At 45.2% G+C, this 18,894-nt stretch overlaps 1 protein-coding gene and 1 pseudogene across 1 annotated transcript in view; one reads left to right on the top strand and one right to left on the bottom strand.

Moving 5' to 3' along the window:
- Positions 1 to 3,264: 3,264 nt before the first annotated feature.
- Positions 3,265 to 18,894, top strand: part of GAN (gigaxonin) — a 55,388-nt gene continuing 39,758 nt past the window's right edge. The window contains exon 1 of the mRNA XM_035024723.1: positions 3,265 to 3,528. Within this exon, the coding sequence (XP_034880614.1) occupies positions 3,362 to 3,528 (167 nt within the window). The 5' untranslated portion in view covers positions 3,265 to 3,361. The remainder of the gene's footprint in view (positions 3,529 to 18,894) is intronic.
- On the bottom strand, positions 7,873 to 17,782 carry LOC118023387 (annotated as a pseudogene).

Raw genomic sequence — 18,894 nt, 5'->3', positions numbered from 1 at the left:
TGGAAGTGATTTAAAGCCAGAACCTGTCTGCAGACACATGCTGCATCTTTTTCTCCCAAATGAAAGGAGGAGGTAATGTTGAAAAACTGGGACATCTGACATGTGGATCTGAATTTTCAGATCTCTTGAAAAATCACTGGTTTTGGCCCCACTGGGCCCTAATCCCATGGAGCAATCATCTAGAGCTGAGGGGCAGCCTCCTGCTCTGGATGGGGTGTTGCTCAGCTCCCTGTCATCCCCCTGACCCCACTGTGTTAGTTAAATCCTGCCTCCTGTGCTCATTTTCCCAACTTGCTACCTCTAATTATGCAAAAGCACTCGAGCAGCATCTATTAAGTACCAGGCACTATGCAAGTCCCTTGGAACATGACTGAATATAACACAGCTCCTATCTTGAAGGAGCTCACAAACCAACTTAGAAACTGGTTAATTACAGTGCGGTTAAGTCCAGCACAGAAAGCAGGAACATGGCATAGCACAGGGACTCTGACCTGAGAGGCTGCTTGGAGACCTTCCTTGAAGGTCATGTTTGAGCTTGGTTTTGAAAGATGAATGAGTTACTCAGGCAGGTGGGTTGTTGGGAAATACTGCCAACAGCGGGGCTGTTTCTGAAAGCACAAATAAGGTCTTCTGTTGATCAGCCGCCTGTTGCGCAGGTGATCCTCTCAAGCCAGCAACTACCTTTTCCCTGGTTGATGCAGGTCTGTCTACAGTCTGTCTATAGCCCTCTGCCCAGATGTCCCCTGGTAATCAGAAAATCACCTTGGGTTTACTAAGATGGTAGTTAACAATCAAAAGGATGCTAGGTTTTCAATAAAGTGTTGAGGTCAGCTCAGGTGCCCCAAGAAAACTTATCCTGGTGCTGTAGGAAGGAAGAGGGCCCAAGGGTGGGAGGAAGGCTTTGTGGGGCAGAGCCTACCCCTTCCTTCTCTTTTGTCAAAATGCCAGAGAAGGTTCACCTCTACCAGGAAGAGCCTACCTGACTAATCCCCGGTCACCTCCAGTTATTTCAACTAAGGCAACACTCCCATTCCGGGGAAACTGGCCACCTGAGGGTAATTCTGTTATTTGAAAGTTGTTTTGTTTTGGAACCTCCTGATAGCTGAAGAGTAGACTGGCATTCCATGCAATTAATAAGTATTTATCAAATATCTATATTGTACAGAGAACTGTCATATACATCATCTTTGACCCCAACAACCCAGTTGAGAATGAAGACAAAGACAAATCAACTAAAAACAGAAGATAAAATTCAGAAAACATTTATTAAGTGCTTGGTATTCACAATTTTGTTAATCCCTCCATCCATCCAACATTCAGTGAGCATTACCAGGGCCCGGCACTGTGCTTAGCACCTGGAAATCGAGCCGCTTAAATATACAAGCTTGCTGGTGACATGGATAAATAAACCCATTTATAATAAGTTACCTGCCAGAGCAATGTTCAAAGTACAGCAACAATTTGGAGAAAGAAGTTTTGACTGCTTCCAGGGATACTGGGCAGGTATCACGGAGAAGATAAGTTTGAGCTGCTTATCTCGTTTTTTTTTTTTTTTTTTTTTTTACTTTTATTGTGACATTTTACAACATACACAAAATACAGAGACTAATACAATGAAACTCCGTGTACCCACAACCCGCTTTAACAATTAGTAACTCATAGACACTTTTGATTCATCTATATCCTCACCCGTTTCCCTCCATCCCTTCATTTTGTTTTGAAGCCAATCTGAGACATCCTTATCATTTCATCCATAAATGCTGAGCTGAGTTTGAAGGAGGAACTAGAAATGTCTAGACCTTCCACTATTAACTTCCTTTTCCCCATCTATTCTGCCAGTGACTCTGCCAGAGTTACATACTCTGATTCCTGCGGTGACTCCAAAGCCTGAGCTGGTTCAGGGTAAAGACTCAAGGCTGTACTGGACCCTTTCAGCTGGTTGAAGAAAAAGATTGAACTGATCCAGTGAAAACCCCCTCCTGCCTTATCTGAAATGCTGACCATTCTTCAGGTCCTTGGCCCTAATCGCTAATTCTCCAGAAAAATTGCTAATTCTTTAGAAGCTTCTTGAGGGTTGTACAAATGAACTAATGTTTGCACAATCAGGTTGTACAAACAACCTAGTGTTTGAACAAAATGGTGGCTACATTCCACGTTCCCATGTGCCCTTTAACCTCCAGGGAAACCTCAGACCAAAGGGGCTTGCCCTGACTGAGCTCACCCAAAGTTGCTTCCTGTCACAACTCTGATCTTCACCGGGTTGGGACTCTAGTCACATCTTAACATCTGGTTCTCTACACACACATCCAACTCCTCTGGCATTTCCTATCTGTCCGAAAAGTCCCAACATCCAAGCAGTTACTCAACCACAACACTGTCCTGACCCCCTCTCCCTCGCAATTCTGTCTATTCCTTTAAAGCCGCCCATTATTATCCACGTCCATCGCCATCCTTCGGTTTAGGTCCCGGGGCCCTTCCTTCAAGTACTGCAATATTTAAGCATCTTTCTGCCTTTAGCACCACCCTCCGCATTCTCCACGCAGCTGGGTGATCTTTACAAAACACCCTGTTCAAAACCCTCTCATAGTTCCTAACCCCTGCAGGATCAAGACCAGCCTCTTTACCACAGACAAGGAGGCTCTGCAAAATATAAGGCCTGTCAGTACTTGTCTAGCTTCATCTGCTACATCTCCTTGGCCGGCAACCAGATGCTCTGAGGGCCTGCCTTCTCGGCTCTCTGTCCTCTTACCCGGGAAGCGCCTTTTCTCTCATCAATAAGAGAAGCTACACCCACTGCGCCCTTGCTTACACGCGTGAGCTCACAAGAGTCCACAACAACACGAAGAAGTCAGCACCTTCATTTTGCATACGGAGGAATTGAGGATGGGCACCTTACCCATGGCCACACAGCTACTGAGTGGAAGAGCCAAGGCTCGGATTCAGACTCGCGGCGCCAGAGGCCCCGGGCGAACCACAGAGTCCCAGGTGCCTGCGCACCTTCCACCACTGCAGCAACGGTTCCCGGCGGCGGACAGACGCACCGCGACCAGCTGATCCAGCAGAGGAACGAGGCTTCTGATTGGCCGCCTCCGGCGATCACTGGCGAGGGGGAGGGCCCGAGGGCGCGGGGGCGTCGCGGAGAAATGACGCAACGCCGCGGCTCCTTAAAGGCGCAAGCCCCTTGCGCCGCCGATGGCGCAGGCGCGTTCCGGGGGCTCCCGCTTCTCCGAGCGCAGAGTCGGGCTGGACGGGCGCGCGCGCGCGCTGTGCAGACTGGGCGCGCGCCGGACGCGGGCAGCTCGAGGGGTCTGGCGGGGCGGCTGGGGCAGCTGGACCAGAGGGCTGACGAGCCGGCGCCGAGATGGCCGAAGGCAGCGCTGTGTCTGACCCACAGCATGCCGCGCGTCTGCTGCGAGCGCTCAGCTCTTTCCGCGAGGAGTCCCGCTTTTGCGACGCGCACCTGGTCCTCGACGGGGAGGAGATCCCGGTGCAGAAGAACATCCTGGCGGCGGCCAGCCCCTACATCAGGTGAGGAGGGGGCCGCGGCGGGCCGGGCGGGGCCGCGCTGACGGGCGCCCGGGGGCGGGCCGGGCCGGGCGTGTCCCGGGAGTCCCTGGTCCCCCTCCCCCAGCCGACCCACTCCTCCCTGGTCACCGCTCAGCGCGGGGTCCCTCTGGACGCCCTGCCGGGCTCCCGGGACAGCCCCTTAGCTTCGGTTACCCTCGGGCCAGGCCCGTGCCCCCCGGGGGAACCTCGGCCCTCTGGAATCGACCCCGGAGCCCGGCCGCAGCCCTCCCGTCCTCCCAGCTCCGGTGCCCACCGCCCGGCGTTCGCCCGGGCCTGCGAGCCGCCGAGGCCCCCCGGACGCCGGCCCGAGGCGGCCCGGGACCCGCACCCGCGAGCAGGGCGGGGCCTCGCCCGGGCCCGGCCCGCGGAGCCCGGCTGAAGTTTGCCGGCCGCTCGCGTCCAAATCGCGCAGTGGGCCGGGCCCGCGCGGCGACCTGAGCCGGGCGCGCCCCTCCCGCGGAGACGCCAAACAAACACTTCCTCGCCAGCCGTGGGCAGAAGGAAAAGCTCGTGGGATCTTCTCCCTGGGATCAGCGATCCGACCCCAAGGCCGAAGTTCCTGTCCGACGTGTCTTTTTTCACTCCCGGTGGGAGCTCCATTTAAAAGCAAGGCTGCGCCTTATAGACACGTTAAAGTAAGCTGTAGCTAATTTTAGAGCACTTACTGTAATTCTCAGGATGCGGTTACAAGCGAGGATCATGAGATTTTAGAGACTCGGAGGGCATTTTAAAACAACTAAAACAAAGCTTAACCTGATATCCTAAGTCAACTAACCAGGTTAATTAAGGTTGATTAGATGGTGCTTAACCAAGTGTATCAGATCTTGCAAGGGGCTATATTTTCTTGTAGCAACTTTCTGCAAACTGGGTTGCTCTTTCTTTTTTTTTTTTATTTTTTTATTTTTTTTTTATTTTTTAAAGATTTTATTTATTCATGAGAGACAGAGAGCGAGACAGAGGCAGAGGGAGAAGCAGGCTCCCCATGGAGCAGGGAGCCCGATGCGGGACTCGATCCCAGGACCCTGGGATCATGACCTGAGCCGAAGGCAGACGCTTATGGGTTGCTCTTTCAATAAAAGAAAACAAATACTAAAAGCTGGAGAAACTGTCCAGTAAGCGGGTTAAATATAGACTAATAGAGAATGTCGTTAGAATTGACAGGTCAGAAAAAGCAAAATGATGTGCATCGTATTCTTAGTGCTTTGTCCTAGCACAACCCAAACTCCATTTTAACCTTTGCGTTAGGAGATATCTATGCCAACTCAGAAGCAGTTCAGGTGCTCTTGTAACTTTTCCTGGCTGCGCTCTGTAAATCTACTTGGACTCTTTGTGGATTTAAAGGTGGGGTGCAGGGGCGCCTGGGTGGCTCAGACGTTAAGCGTCTGCCTTCGGCTCAGGTCATGGTCCTAGGGTCCTGGGATCGAGCCCCGCGTCGGGCTCCCTGCTCGGCGGGAAGCCTGCTTCTCCCTTTCCCACTCCCATGCTTGTGTTCCTTCTCTCGCCGTGTCTCTCTCTGTCAAATAAATAAATAAAATCTTTAAAAAAATAAATAAAGGTGGGGTGCAGAGAGTCTTTGTTAATATGGAATTTGGATTGCCGGTGTGACAGACAGATCCTAGCTGGCAGTTCCAAGATTTGAGCAATCAATATCAAATTGGAATCGGCGGATCAGAGTCTTCCCTGTATCCGAAGTATTCCCTCTTTGGGGAAATACTTAGGACAACTACTTTAGATGCATTATTGTTGCAGTTCTGTAAGTGGCATCCAGCAGGCTTAAAAGAAAATTACAAATCGCCAAACACATGCTCTCTATCCCCTTTCTATGCTTCAATTTTCTCCATACCACTTACCACTATAATATACCCTCTATTTCACTCATTTACTTTGCCCGGTTTCCCTAACCACAGTGTAAGCTCTGTGAGGTCAGGGATTTTTCCTTTGTCCATTACTGTATCCCTGGCAGCCAGAAAGGACAGTGCCTAGTGGTTCAGCATATGTGTTGAATGAGTGACTGCCTGCCTTTCTTCCCCAGCAGGTTGGACATTAGATGATTGGCTCTGTTATATTTCATTTCAGATGCTCAGTTATCCCTGATTGAGAAGAGCACTGGGCCTGCTTTCTCCTTCCAGCTTTTACTGTTATAGCTGTGAGCTGTTGGCAGATGACTTACTCTTGACTTCAGCTCACTAGTCTGATAAACGAGAGAGAAAATGTGTCTTTGTCTCATTTAATCTTTGACCTGTGCAGGAATGTGAATAGTGCTTTGAACTCTTCCAGGTCGGCACACAAGTCTACAAAGGTAGTGGTATTTACTGCTATATCTGCTGCATTAGGAGAGGTGTGGTATCCACTTGTGACGTGGTGGCAAATAATGATAATATTTCGTAGGGTCAAATGTTACTTATTTATAATAGCAGTAATTTAGGTGTTATTAATTTAGGTGTTATTAATCAAGGTGGCCAAGCTGAAAGGGACTTCAGATCTTTTCTGGTCTAACTCTGTTACTCTTCAAATAAGGAGATGGGACTCAGTGGGCCTTAGTGATTTTATTATGATGAAGTTACTAGTACTTAGTGGTTGAACTAAGATTAGACTCCAAGTTAATGACACTTCATCTCCTACTCTAACTATACCAAGTTACAACATTAACTCGTAACTATTCTTTGTGTAAGCTCTACTGCTTATTGATTCACAATATGTTATAATTTAAATGCTTATCAAGTACTTTTACATACTATCTCATTTTGATTTTCACTTCCATCTTGTTTAGTAGGTAGGACAGATGTTTTTGACATTTTATAGATAAATATGAATCAGACCATGTGTTTTTGTCAGTGACATTATTTTAAGTTTATTTGACTGTTAAAGTGCTAGAATGTTCTTGGTTGTCTTTTAAAATGGTCAGTCTCAAGACTATTTCAAAGCAATTTGACCAATCTGTATTACTACTTTGAAATAAACTGTTTAGTTAACTTTTGACACCTATGATTTTGGGCTTTTATAATGTGTCTGTTTTGTTTGAAAGGAACTTTAAAGAATTATGTTGAAACAAAATGAATTTGCATGTTCTAGCACTTGATGTTTCTTACTTTCTCTTTTGAAGCTTAAGCATTTGGATCTGTGATGTCATTAATACATGGATTGAGTGTTCAAAAGTCTGGTAGTCTCTGACATTTTATAAAAATTTTAGTTTTATTTATTATCTTTGGTTATCCTAGTTTAACTATCCTAAGCAATGTAAAGTTGTGTGGTTTAGAAACAATGTTATATATTGCTTTTGAATTGGTTCCCAACAGAGGGAACCAATTCAGCTTTGTCAGAGTAGGAATTAAAGCAACTCATTTGGCATACTTTCTACTATTTTAATATAGAAAAGTCTTTTAACCTAACGTATTGGTTTAATCATTTCCTGTGCTTTATCTCTGGTTTAGCATTTATTTTTCCTCCCGCTACTCTTAGCTATCATACACTAGGAAGACTTTCAGTATAAAAGGAAAAAAACAAAACTCGGCTTTAGTAGTAGAACCCTAATGATAACCTGAGAAGAGGTTGTATAGAGTATGTGTCAAGCAGCGTTAGGATACAGATGCTACTGGAAGGCAGGCAGGACCTTCCACAGTCCATCATTAAGCCCAGTAAGTGGGATTCTGCTTTCCCATTATGCCTTCTTCGCAGCTCCCTGAAGGACGTTTTTTCCTTCAGTTTGTTGGGAAAACTAAATCTAAATGTGGCTGATGTCCCGCCTGGGTGGCTCAGTCGGTTAAGCAGCTGCCTTCGGCCGGGTCATGATCCCGGGGTCCTGGGATCGAGTCCCACACCGAGCTCCTTGCTCAGCAGGGAGCCTGCTTCTCCCTCTCTCTCCCTCTGCTTATGCTCTCTCTGTCAAATAAATAAAATCTTTAAAAAAAAAATGTGGCTGACGACCTTTAAGGCAAAATTGAATTCGTTGGTATAACGACCCACAGAATCTTTCCTTTCTCAGCAACCCTGAGACCTTCTGGGAAAGGTTCCCTGAGGCTTATAGGAAATTTCCCTTTCTCTTGAATATTGCAGAGTTTGCTCTGCTTCATGTCTGAGGCTCTTCTGATTCTGGCACAATCGCATTGATCTGATAGAGAGTTCAGACTCTTTTCTCTTATGAGCTGTGTTTCTTTGGGAGTAATGTAGTTGAAAAGGATTTGAAAACGAACCACTGTATGATTCTTCAGGGACAGGTGTAAGTTCCTGTCTTCTATTCACTTTTTTTTGGTGATGGGGGGTGCTATTTATTTATGACAGATATTCTACATCCGTGATCCTCTCCAGTCAGAATTTCTTTAAAATGTTGCCATTGGCCTTGGCCAGTCAGAGGATAGAGTCCTCTGACTCACCCACCCTGCAAATGGCCCCACAGATAGCATAGGTTTTAAACTGGCTGTTGAGCCTGCCATTCACCTTGTCAGCCTCAGCCAAGTTCACGTAGTTCTTGGCACTGATGATGCAGAGGAGTATCTCCACAGCACGTGCAGGTGCACAAACTTGCCTGTGCCCTTCTGCACGTCGAGGGCATGTCTGCTGCCACCACCATGATCATGGGCCCAGAAGAGCCTCTGTTCACTCTTGAGAATTTCGTTTTTTGGAGGGTAGCTGTTGGAACGTTAATTTGTTTAGCTTTTCGTCCTGGAGAGTAAAGGGAAGAAAGATCCTCAAGATTTTTAGAACCCTTGAGTCAGCCAACGGTAAGAATGGCAGTTTCTCCCCCTTGTTTTTCAGGGAAAGCAGGTCCTGTGAGGGTGGAGTGGAGACATTGGGCCCAGAAGCCAGTCTAGAGCATCTTGTACTGCTTTTCTGGGACTCGGTTTCCTCATTTGTGAAGTGAGGTTGGCCTGGCCACATGAATGGCAAATCCCCTTTAAGTGTGAATTGTGTGGCTCCGTGCTATTTTTGTTTTACTTTGTGTATATGTTGTGGAGAGGGGGTCTGTTTCTGTTCTTACAGCTTTATTGTATCCTTTAAAGTTTTGTTGCGCATTGACATTAAAGCGTTTCCTTTGCCCTCTCATACAGGATTTGGTTGGGTATTCTGCTATATAAACCCAGCCCCATAGAGCTGTTTTGTAACAAGCATTTATTTTATGCTGTTACTCTGGATGTATTCCAAGGCCTAATTATCGATGAGCCTGTTTTGCCATTTAAATCTAAACTTTGACTCATAGATGATGCTGATGAACTACTTAAGGAGGCTAATATGATCTCTGTAGGAAGTCCAAGTTTCAGAGCAGCATGGAAATTGTCATCATCCTTTCTTTGGGCACCTGAAACCTGTCCTGTTAGTACTTGATAGGCACTAATGTACATTAGTTTTGTCTCCTGTGTGCAGAGCATGCTGTTGGTACTCAAGTCCCTTTTCTTTCACTTGTGCTTTGAGTTTGTGGTCCCCTGCATACGTCTGCTCCTGTCACGGGATTTTGAATGATGACTGTAGCCTGGTAAGTTCCTTAGTGCCCAAGGGTTCAGCTAGAAGCTCCCGGTTCTGAGACTCTTGCTGAGTCTTGAACATTCTTAAAATTCAAATGATGAGACCTGCCCCTTGCTGTTCCTTCATGGTGCTGGGAAATAAGTTGGGCCTGAATATCTTTCGGTGGATCTGGGACTTGTTTTCATCCAGCCACTGTAAGGCATCCCGAACAACTGCTTCACGAGATGAAATCTGTCCTGAAGGGCTTACAGTCATATAATGCAAAATGATTTTTTTTCTTCTTCTCCTCTCCCTCTTCCTCCCCCTTCTCCTCCTTCTCTTTCACCTTCCCCTCCTTTTTAGTGTTTGCAATTGTGTTTGATTAAACCCTTTTCTTATGTGAGTTTTTCAGAACTGATATTAAAGTATGTTCCATTTCAGAAGACCAAAGCAGTATTTTCTCTGGCTTCTAAGGAAACTAAGCACTTGCAAATTGGAGCTCTAAGTTTAGCATAGATTACTCAATTCAGCTTAAAGGTATTTGTTTATTTATCCGAGATAGTGGTTGCCTGCTAGTAGCAGTGAATGCTCGAATTCTGGAGAGGTTTTTGGAAGGTTTCAAATGATGAAACAAATCAATAAAATTCTTGTTAGACTAGTGAATCTGACATAAAGTGAAATGTTAAGTGTTTAGATTTACTGTAGAACCTTCCTGAGGATTGGCATTTTGAGTAATAGTATATGTGATAGAAGTAAAACATCTCTCTGGGTGCCTGGGTGGCTCAGTCGTTAAGCGTCTGCCTTCAGCTCAGGTCATGATCCCAGGGTCCTAGGATCGAGTCCCACATCGGGCTCCCTCCTCGAGGGGAAGCCTGCTTCTCCCTCTCCCACTCCTGCTGCTTGTGTTCCTGCTCTCGCTATCTCTGTCTCTGTCAAATAAATAAATAAAATCTTTAAAAAAAAAAAAAAGTAAAACATCTCTCATGAGCACTGATGGATAAGTTGTCATTTTTTTTTTTAAAGATTTTTATTTATTTATTTATTTGAGACAGAGAGAATGAGAGAGACAGAGAGCACATGAGAGGGGGTTGGGTCAGAGGGAGAAGCAGGCTCCCCGCTGAGCAGGGAGCCCGATGCGGGACTCGATCCCGGGACTCCGGGATCATGACCTGAGCCAAAGGCAGTCGCTTAACCAACTGAGCCACCCAGGCGCCCTAAGTTGTCATTTTTTAATCTATGCCCTTTGACTTCTGCCTCTTCTTACAGTTTGTATTTTCTCCTGTAAGTCCTCTTCAGTGTTTTTAAAGTAATTTCTCTTATGTAATTTAGAGAATCAAGCAAAGTGCTTTTCTATAAACTCTGGTTCTTACAATGTAGATTTGGATAATATAGCCTAAGCGTCCAGATTACAAAGCCACTCTATCCATTGTTTAAACTGTTAATCAGTTTGTCTTATGATATCAAAGTGAGGCTTAAAATCTATTTATAATCCATAAAGAAAACATAATTAGGACAAATAAGGAGTCATTTGGCTTATGTGAGGTTAGTCCTTCAGGGAGCCGCATGATCCTTCAGCAGGAGACAAGTCTATCATTTTGTGTACTGAAGCTATAATATGAATGAATAATTTGTAAGTTAGAATTCTAGGTTAAGGGTGGAGATGCGGAGGTGTGGGGTGTGACAAGTGGCAGACTGGTTGCAACCTTGAATTCAAGTGCTTCCCGTGGGTTCTCCATCCCCTAAGACACGCTGAGTCCAAAGAAGGAAGGAAATCAAAGGCTGAGGTAAAGGTAGCATCTGTAGTTCTTCAGAGGGTAAAGGTCATGTCTAAATGCCCTCCAGTGCTCAGCCGGAGCTCTTGACCCCTGTACTCAGAAGAGCAGAGAGTGAAGTCTTCTTTCTTGGTGTTTAGTGCCAAAAAGTGACTTAGCTATAAAATGATGGTCTAATGTTTGCTGATTCCATTCCTCTGTGGGAATAAATTATAGTATTTTTCCCTCTATTCAGAGATCTTAGGAAAATAGAATACTTAAGGAAAATAAGATCTTGGTAAAATTTTGTTAGATGAAATAACCTTTAAGCAATAAAGTTTTGAGAGGCAGCATGTATAAAAAATGGAAGATGGAAGGACTGGTTTTAAAAAAGAGACTGTTGAGTAATGGGATGTAGACAAATGTCCTTCGTTTTCCTTTGTAGAGTTAATGTGCTGATGGATATAGAACCTTAAATGTGTATTTTTTCCCACAGGTTGTGATTCTTTTCAACTACTGAATGTTTCCTTATCTTTTTAGGAATAAAAGACATTTGATGCTTGTGATTTTCATATTAGCGTGGTTAGATGAGTAGAAATATTGTGGTTTTGTAGTCACATGAGCATCATTGGTAGCCTGTTGCCTGTGCCTCTGAATAATTGTAAATTGTTTAATATTCTTTTTTTTTTTTTAAAGATTTTATTTATCTGAGAGAGAGAGAATGAAAGAGAGATAGCACGAGAGGGGGGAGGGTTGGAGGAGAAGCAGACTCCCCGCTGAGCAGGGAGCCTGATGCGGGACTCGATCCCGGGACTCCAGGATCATGACCTGATCCGAAGGCAGTCGCTTAACCAGCTGAGCCACCCACGTGCCCCAATTGTTTAGTATTCTTGAGCTCAAAATATTTGTAGACTTTTTTTTTTAATTAAAGATTTTATTTATTTATTTGACAGAGAGAGACACAGCGAGAGAGGGAACACAAGCAGGGGGAGTGGGAGAGGGAGAAGCAGGCTTCCCGCAGAGCAGGGAGCCCAATGTGGGACTCGATCCCAGGACCGTGGGATCATGACCTGAGCTGAAGGCAGTCACTTAACCAACTGAGCCACCCAGGCGCCCATTTGTAGACTTTTGTCACTTAAATTGCTATCTCTCAGTCCTTGAATTGGAGGAAACCTCCCATTTAGGAATGTGGGGTTGGTACGAGGCTCTTCTGATGCGTGGAGCACGTTCACTGGGAGTAGCCGGAAGTTTGAGCAGAGTGGCACTTTGAGAGCTGAGGGGATCCTTGGTTTCCCTTTTCTCCTTGCCCACTTCTTCTTCGGGATGGAATTGGAGGCCAGTAGGCCCCAGGTCTTCTTGTATAGTCTTCCATTTGGTTAGCAAAAAGAAGCGTTTCCCAACAATGCCCAGTTTTCCTACACCAAAGCTGGAGTGCAAAGTTTAGACCTACTCTAGCAGGTATGGGACATTTTGGGTGTGTTTGGTTGGTTAATTGGTTGGTTGGTTTGTTTGCTTGTTTTCCTGCCTGGCTCCTTTCAAGTACTAGTACTGCCTTGTGTGACCAGAACTACTAAGTCTATCGCCTGCCTGAAAATGATAATCCCTGTGGTTGGCAGGAAGGGAATAAAATTTTAGTTTTTTTACCTCCTGCAGTTGGGGGGCATAGGGGTAGGAACAAAGTAGTTGTTTTACTTCCTTTCCCCAACATCTCCTTTGCTACTGATAGGAAAGTGAATTATGAACATATGCACCACTGTCACAGCTGTTGGTACATTCTTTAGAAATGACATCACTACCTTAACCCGTATGCATGTGGGATTGCGCTTACCAATAATACACTACAGTTCAAGAATTAACTGTGTCCTTTTTTCCAAAGAAGACACAGATGGCCAACAGGCACATCAAAAGATGCTCAGCATCACTCATCATCAGGGAAATGCAAACCAAAGCCACAATGAGATATCACTGTATACCTGTTAGAAGGGCTAAAATCAAAAAGACAAGAAATCACAGGTGTTGGCAAGGATGTAGAGAAGGAACCCTCATCCACCATTGCTGGGAACGTAAACTGGTATAGTCACTGCAGAAAACAGTATAGAGGTTCCTCAAAAAATGAAAACTAGAAATACTGTATGATCCAATAATTCCACTATCGAGTGTTTATCTAAAGAAAATGAAAACACTACAGGTACCCCTACCTACATTTATTGCAGCATTATTTACAGTAGCCAAGATATGTAAGCAACCTAAGTGTCCATCAGTAGATGAATGGATAAGGAAGATGTGGTATATTTACACAGTGGACTATTACACAGCCATAAAAAAGGATGAGACCATGCCATTCAAGACAGCGTGGATGGACCGAGAGGGTTTTATGCTAAGTGAAATAAAGAAAGACAAATACCATATGATTTCACGGATAAGTAAAATCTAAAAAAATAAAAGCAACAAATGAAAAAACAACAAAAAGCAAAAAATCAGACCTAGAATTACAGAGAACAAACTTATGTTTGCCAGAGGGGAGGGGGAAGGGGTTGGGCATAATTGAGGAGAAGGAGATACAGGCTTCCAGTTATGGAATGAGTAAGTCATGGGAATGCAAGGCGCAGCATAAGGAATATGGTCGATAATACTGTGATCCTGTGTATGGGGACAGATGGCGGCCACACTTGTGGTGAGCATAACATAACGTATAAACTGGTTGAGTTACTGTGTTGTCCACCTGAAACTAAGGTAACATTGGGTGTCAGCTATGCTCAAATAAAAAAGAAAAGAAAATCCATTGTAGAAAAGTTAGCACTGTCTTAAAGGAGGACGTGTACTGTGTTAACCCATCACAGCTAGAGGTGGCAGTAAGGAGACCTTACGTCATTAGTGTTAACTGTCTAGGGGCTTGATTATAGGTTTAGCCGTTTGTCCATCAGGTACACAAGAAGCCACTCGGTGGCAGCTGGGTGCCGCGGAGACCGTGGTGACAGGTAACAGGCGAGGAGCTCACACCGCACTAGTCGCGGAGTCTTGTACGTTGCGAGGCTTGGTGGTGTTTGTGCGCCGATTGCTGTCCGATTGCATCTCCCACAGACAGTGTCGGGCCTGAGCCTGTGTGCGTGGGGACCTAAATCACTTAGTTATCTTTTCTACCTCGTTGGGGCTTGTAAAGGAAATAAACATAGGACCAAAGACTTTTCAACGTACTTTCGACGTTCACTTAAGTTTTCAATACTGTATATCCTGATGTTGTATGGTGCTGTCCGTTTCAAGAATGGGGAAGGAATAGGTTGACTTTATTTTTGGAGTAGATCATTCTGAAAGTCTGCTCTAAAAGTCTATTTCAATGACTCATCTGATCATGGACTATTACATTAGTGACTCCAGTTAATCACCTTTACAGAAACAACTGTCTTTGAGAACATGGATGGTTGGTCAAGGTTCCCTAATATGCTCGTTCATTCACTAAACTTTTCTTTTTTTTTTTTTTTTTTTAAAGATTTTATTTATTTAACAGAGAGAGACATAGCAAGAGCAGGAACACAAGCAGGGGGAGTGGGAGAGGGAGAAGCAGGCCTCTCGCAGAGCAGGGAGCCCGACGCGGGACTTGATCCCAGGACCCTGGGATCATGACCTGAGCCGAAGGCAGACGCTTAACGACTGAGCCACCCAGGCGCCCTCACTAAACTTTTCTTGAGCACTTTTGTGCGGCACAGGCGTGCCCTGGGCACCCAGGGCTCCGACATCCATAGAGTCCATCTGAGGAGGCAGACAGTGAAGACGTCTGCCGCAGAGAGATGTAAGGATGGACATGGTTGCTGCTGCGGTCCAGGTGGAAGGAGCACCACTCTGAGGGTCTGAAGGTGCAGGAGGATTGACGAGAGCAGGTGGGGGGGGCCTGGAAGGGGGGTGGGGCAGGGGGGCACAGGAAACCGAAGTGCACTGGTCCAGAGACCAGAACAGACAGGCACACCAGATGGGGCGGGGGGTGGGGGGCAGAAGAACACCAGCATAAGATGGTGAGCAGTGGGTAGGATGGCATGAAACAAAATTAGAGGGGTGGGCAGGACCCTGTTGTCCTGGGTTGGCACTCACACTGCTCTCCAGTAAGATTAAACTTTTCACTGTAGCATTTCCCTGAGCTGCTGGATGTGTATTGGGAACCGACTGGGGAGGTGGTGGGTGTGGGAAAGGGACCCAATATAATCTTCCAATGTAGTTTAGTCCGTGCACGAGTTTAGGTTTTATTTTAAGGGTTATGGATAGACATTGAGGGGTTATAAGAAGGAGAAGATGTGGTCTTATTTGGGAGGGTGCTGCAGTTGTTGGGACAGGAAATAAAGAGGCCCTGGACTAGGGTTTGTCAATGAGTTGGAATAAACTGTCTGAATTAGAGGTAGTAGCAATAGGACTTGTCAGTGAGAAGACCAAAGAGAGTCTAGGTTCACGTCCTCATGATCACTAGTGAACAGTGCTTATCACTTTGAGTATTCAATTAGGGACAGCTTGAAAAGATTCTGTAAAGCACAGAATCTCTTTTCAAAGTTTACAGCTTAGTTGTGCAAAGACACAGTGTAGGACAGTATTTTAATTGTATAGCTACTTGTGGTTCTAGGAGTTGTGCAGAGGAAGAAGTACTTGGGTGATCACCTAAGGTTTCGTGCAGGAAACAGAATTTGGGCAAAGCCTTGAAGAGGAGGACTAGCGGGTGAATTGAGGGGGGAATGTAAAGAGAGGCAAGGATCATTCAGGTAGGAGAGAGGTATAAGCACAGGATCAGAAGGTGTGCACTCAGGTAGTCAATCGACCGATGGGACTGGACTGGAGGCTCGAATAGGAATGGGGGCAAGTGTGGATGGACAGGTAGGTAAGAACGGATTCTAGAGTGCCAGCTAATTAGTTTAGATTTTTGTTCACTCATTAAACACTAGTACTATGAATGGAGGTCCACTTTAGGAAGGTGACTTGGTTCTTGTATGTCCACAGGCCTGGGAGGGCCCTGGAGTTGCTGGCTGATGTGGATAGCCCACCATGGCAGTGTCCTGCGCACCGGCTAGAGGCCAGTATCCAGGATTAGGGAAGAAAGCAGCCCGCTGTTCACTGAATGTGGGGACTAAGGATGAGGAAGGAGGAGGGGGTAGCAGGTTTTGAGCCTGGCTGCCTAAGGAAAGTGGGAAACGTAACATTCTGGTTTTGTGTTGAGTTTGGGGTAACATTGCTGAATAAACATCTTCATTATACTCTTCTGGTTCTTAAAAATTCTGCGAGTGCTTCACAGGTGAAGTATCTGTGAATACATATGTTTATTTTTGCACGTGTTTCTTGTCTCTGCCTTTCTTGACCTCTTTTCTGACAGATACATGTGTACTCCTCCTTCAGGCCCTGATTCTGATAGCCCTGCCTAACATTTTCCCAGTTCCACCAAATAATCACTCCCTCCTACAGGCTACTTTAGCATATCGTGTGTGCCTTCATCACTGTCTGTCTTTCATTCTGTGGGGAGAACTAGAACAGACAGGTGCACTGGGTGCTTTCAGAGCCCTCGTCTTTATCTCTAGGGCCAGAGGCACTAAGTCCATTACTGGAAACCCGGTCCATGAGAGAATTGAGTTGACTGCTGTCTGTGTGTACTGACAGAGATGTGGAAGATCAGAGTCCAGGATGCTGGACACGCTGCTCCCAGACAAGGTGACACTTTTTCCTGTAACTTTTGCTGAGTAGCTGGCCATGTGCTGGGGATGGGGGGAGAGAGACAGAATAGACCGTCCTACGACAGAAGTTACTACAAGGGAGTCTTTAATTTGCCCTGTTTTAGATGCACAGTCAACCCAACAGGCTGTTTCTGGTGCCAAGAAACCTGGAGAGGAAGGGACCAAATTCTTTATTCAGAAGGAGCAGCTCCAGTGAGAGAGCTTTTGTGATGACATGACTAAAGAATTAATTGAGAAGCATTCATTCCCTTGACAACATTTTGGAAGGCGCTTTGAGCTTCAGGTTGTTTGGAGAAGTTTATAACAGTAGATTGCAAATTGCGGAGGCGGCTTGAAGCTGCTGGAGAGGCGCTCAGCCCACCCTTTCTGAAAGGGGATGCACGGGGCCGTGCTCGAGGCCGTGTTTCTGCTTCTGTTTTTCTCTACCCCACTCACTATCTCCTTCCTCAAAAAGTGAAAATAAAAAAAAGAAACGTTTCATAACCTTCACTTCATGCTTTGGTTTGAACTGCTTTGAAAGGATGCATACAAACACAATAATAAAGTCATAGAAATTCTTACTCTTTCTGTGAGCTGATTCAGGAGCACAAATCCTCCTCCTCACTCTTTACGTTGGCAAAGAGGGAATGGGAGGTGAGTCGGAATGCAGAAGTTCTGTAGCACTTCATATCCTGCCGTGAAAAAGAATGAGAGGAGCCAGTTTTCCACTAGAGAACCCTCGTGAGAAGTGCCCCCAAATCAAAGGGCCAGCGCTTGAGAGGACCGTGTGCATGGGGTCTTCAAAGGGTACAGAAGGAGCCTCTTTTAAATAGCATCTGAAAATGCATCCTGAGTAGAAAATCTGGAACTTTCTTGACAGGTTGTGGCATGAATATCTTTCTTTTATGTGCTTTTCCAGAAGGTCAGGGTGTGACCGGAGCGAGGGCTCAGGCTTGTTTCATTCTAGAGGAATTTTTTGCTTCACAAGTTTGCTGCATCATGATTCTGCCTTTGAACTCATCTTAAAATTTTAACGTGCATTTTCAAACCTTGTCTTCTAAGACGTAAATTTTATGGACTGCTTTACTTGCAAAGTTACAAGAACCTGATTTACATTTTAAGAATTTTTTTTTTTTTTACACAAAAAAATCACGGAAGATCACACAAGAGTTATTCATGTCACCCTTTATTCTGGTTCTGAGCAGTGTACTTAATAGTCGTCATCACCCAGATAGACCTGTCACTTACGGCTCATCTTTCCCTCTCCTTACAGCTTAATATCACGTCCTAATCATCCTTTTTAATAGCCAGTTCTTACTATATCATGTTGCTGTATGCAACTTGCTCCATCGTTCCCCTTTGACGTTTTAATTTCCAGTTCTTTTTTCTTCTGAATAGTGACTCTATAAGCAAATTAGGAAAAAAAAAACCAAAACAGGAGGTTCTTTTTTCTTTGTATTTTTTGTGGGTACAGGTAAACCCACTTGGGGGGCTATGTGCCTGGTATATCTACTTCTGAAGATAGAAACAGATTCATTCTTGGAGAATAAAACCAGATTACTGTCCAGGAAGACTGGATTATCATGGAGAAACCCTGGCAGTGTATCTTACGTTTTTCCCACAGGCCTGTCACCATGGCCTTGTCGCTTTTGCAAGTGTTTTCTCAAAGGTATTGCCGTTGTGCCTATCTTTTAGACCAGATTTTTAAATGTTGTATGCTTGCTACGAGGAGGGTTTGGCAAAGTTTTTCTGCAAAGAGTCCGATGTTTTAGGCTTTTGAGGCCACAGGTGGCCTCTTTCACCTAGCTGTCTTTGTTGTTGTTTTAACAACCTTTTAAAAATGTAAAAACCATTTTTAGCTCAGACGCCCTACAGAAACAGGCTGTAGGTGGTAGTTTGTTGACCGTTGACCCTAGATTATTAAATTTTTTAAAAATTGGGACATAGAAACTGTAACTCTGTAAGATCATCTTTAAAGCTGTTTAAATCATGTAATGATGACTTGCAGGCCAGCCTTGGGTAGAGCACAGATCCACAGTCAAGGCTGATTCCCTCTGGCCCACCCTCACATCTTCTCTTTCTTCTAGGTGGTTGTTCTGTTGCATATCTTCTTCCTTCTATATTTTTTATTTTTTTCCCCTCCCTTCTAGCTCCTTGCCCCGGCACAGAAGCATGCTTGGGCCGCTTTCACGGCCTGATATGTGGGAGACAGACAAATGTCCAGCAGATGCATCTCTGCGACCTCTGCTAAGGAGTGCATGATTTTTTAAAATTTGTTTATTTATTTTAAGTAGGCTTCATGCCCAGCATGGAGCCCAACACGGGGCTTGGACTCAAAACCCTGAGATCCAAACCTGAGCTGAGATCAAGAGTCAGACACTTAACCAACTGAGCTGCCCAGGCGCCCCACAAGCACATAATTCTTCAAACAAGAGTCTCTAAATTTTGTCTTGTCCCTGGTC

The sequence above is a fragment of the Mirounga leonina genome, unplaced genomic scaffold (genome assembly GCF_011800145.1).
Source record: "Mirounga leonina isolate KUSES-001 unplaced genomic scaffold, KU_Mleo_1.0 Mir_180, whole genome shotgun sequence".
NCBI classification, from domain to species: domain Eukaryota; kingdom Metazoa; phylum Chordata; class Mammalia; order Carnivora; family Phocidae; genus Mirounga; species Mirounga leonina.
This window is presented reverse-complemented; position numbering and strand designations above follow the sequence as displayed.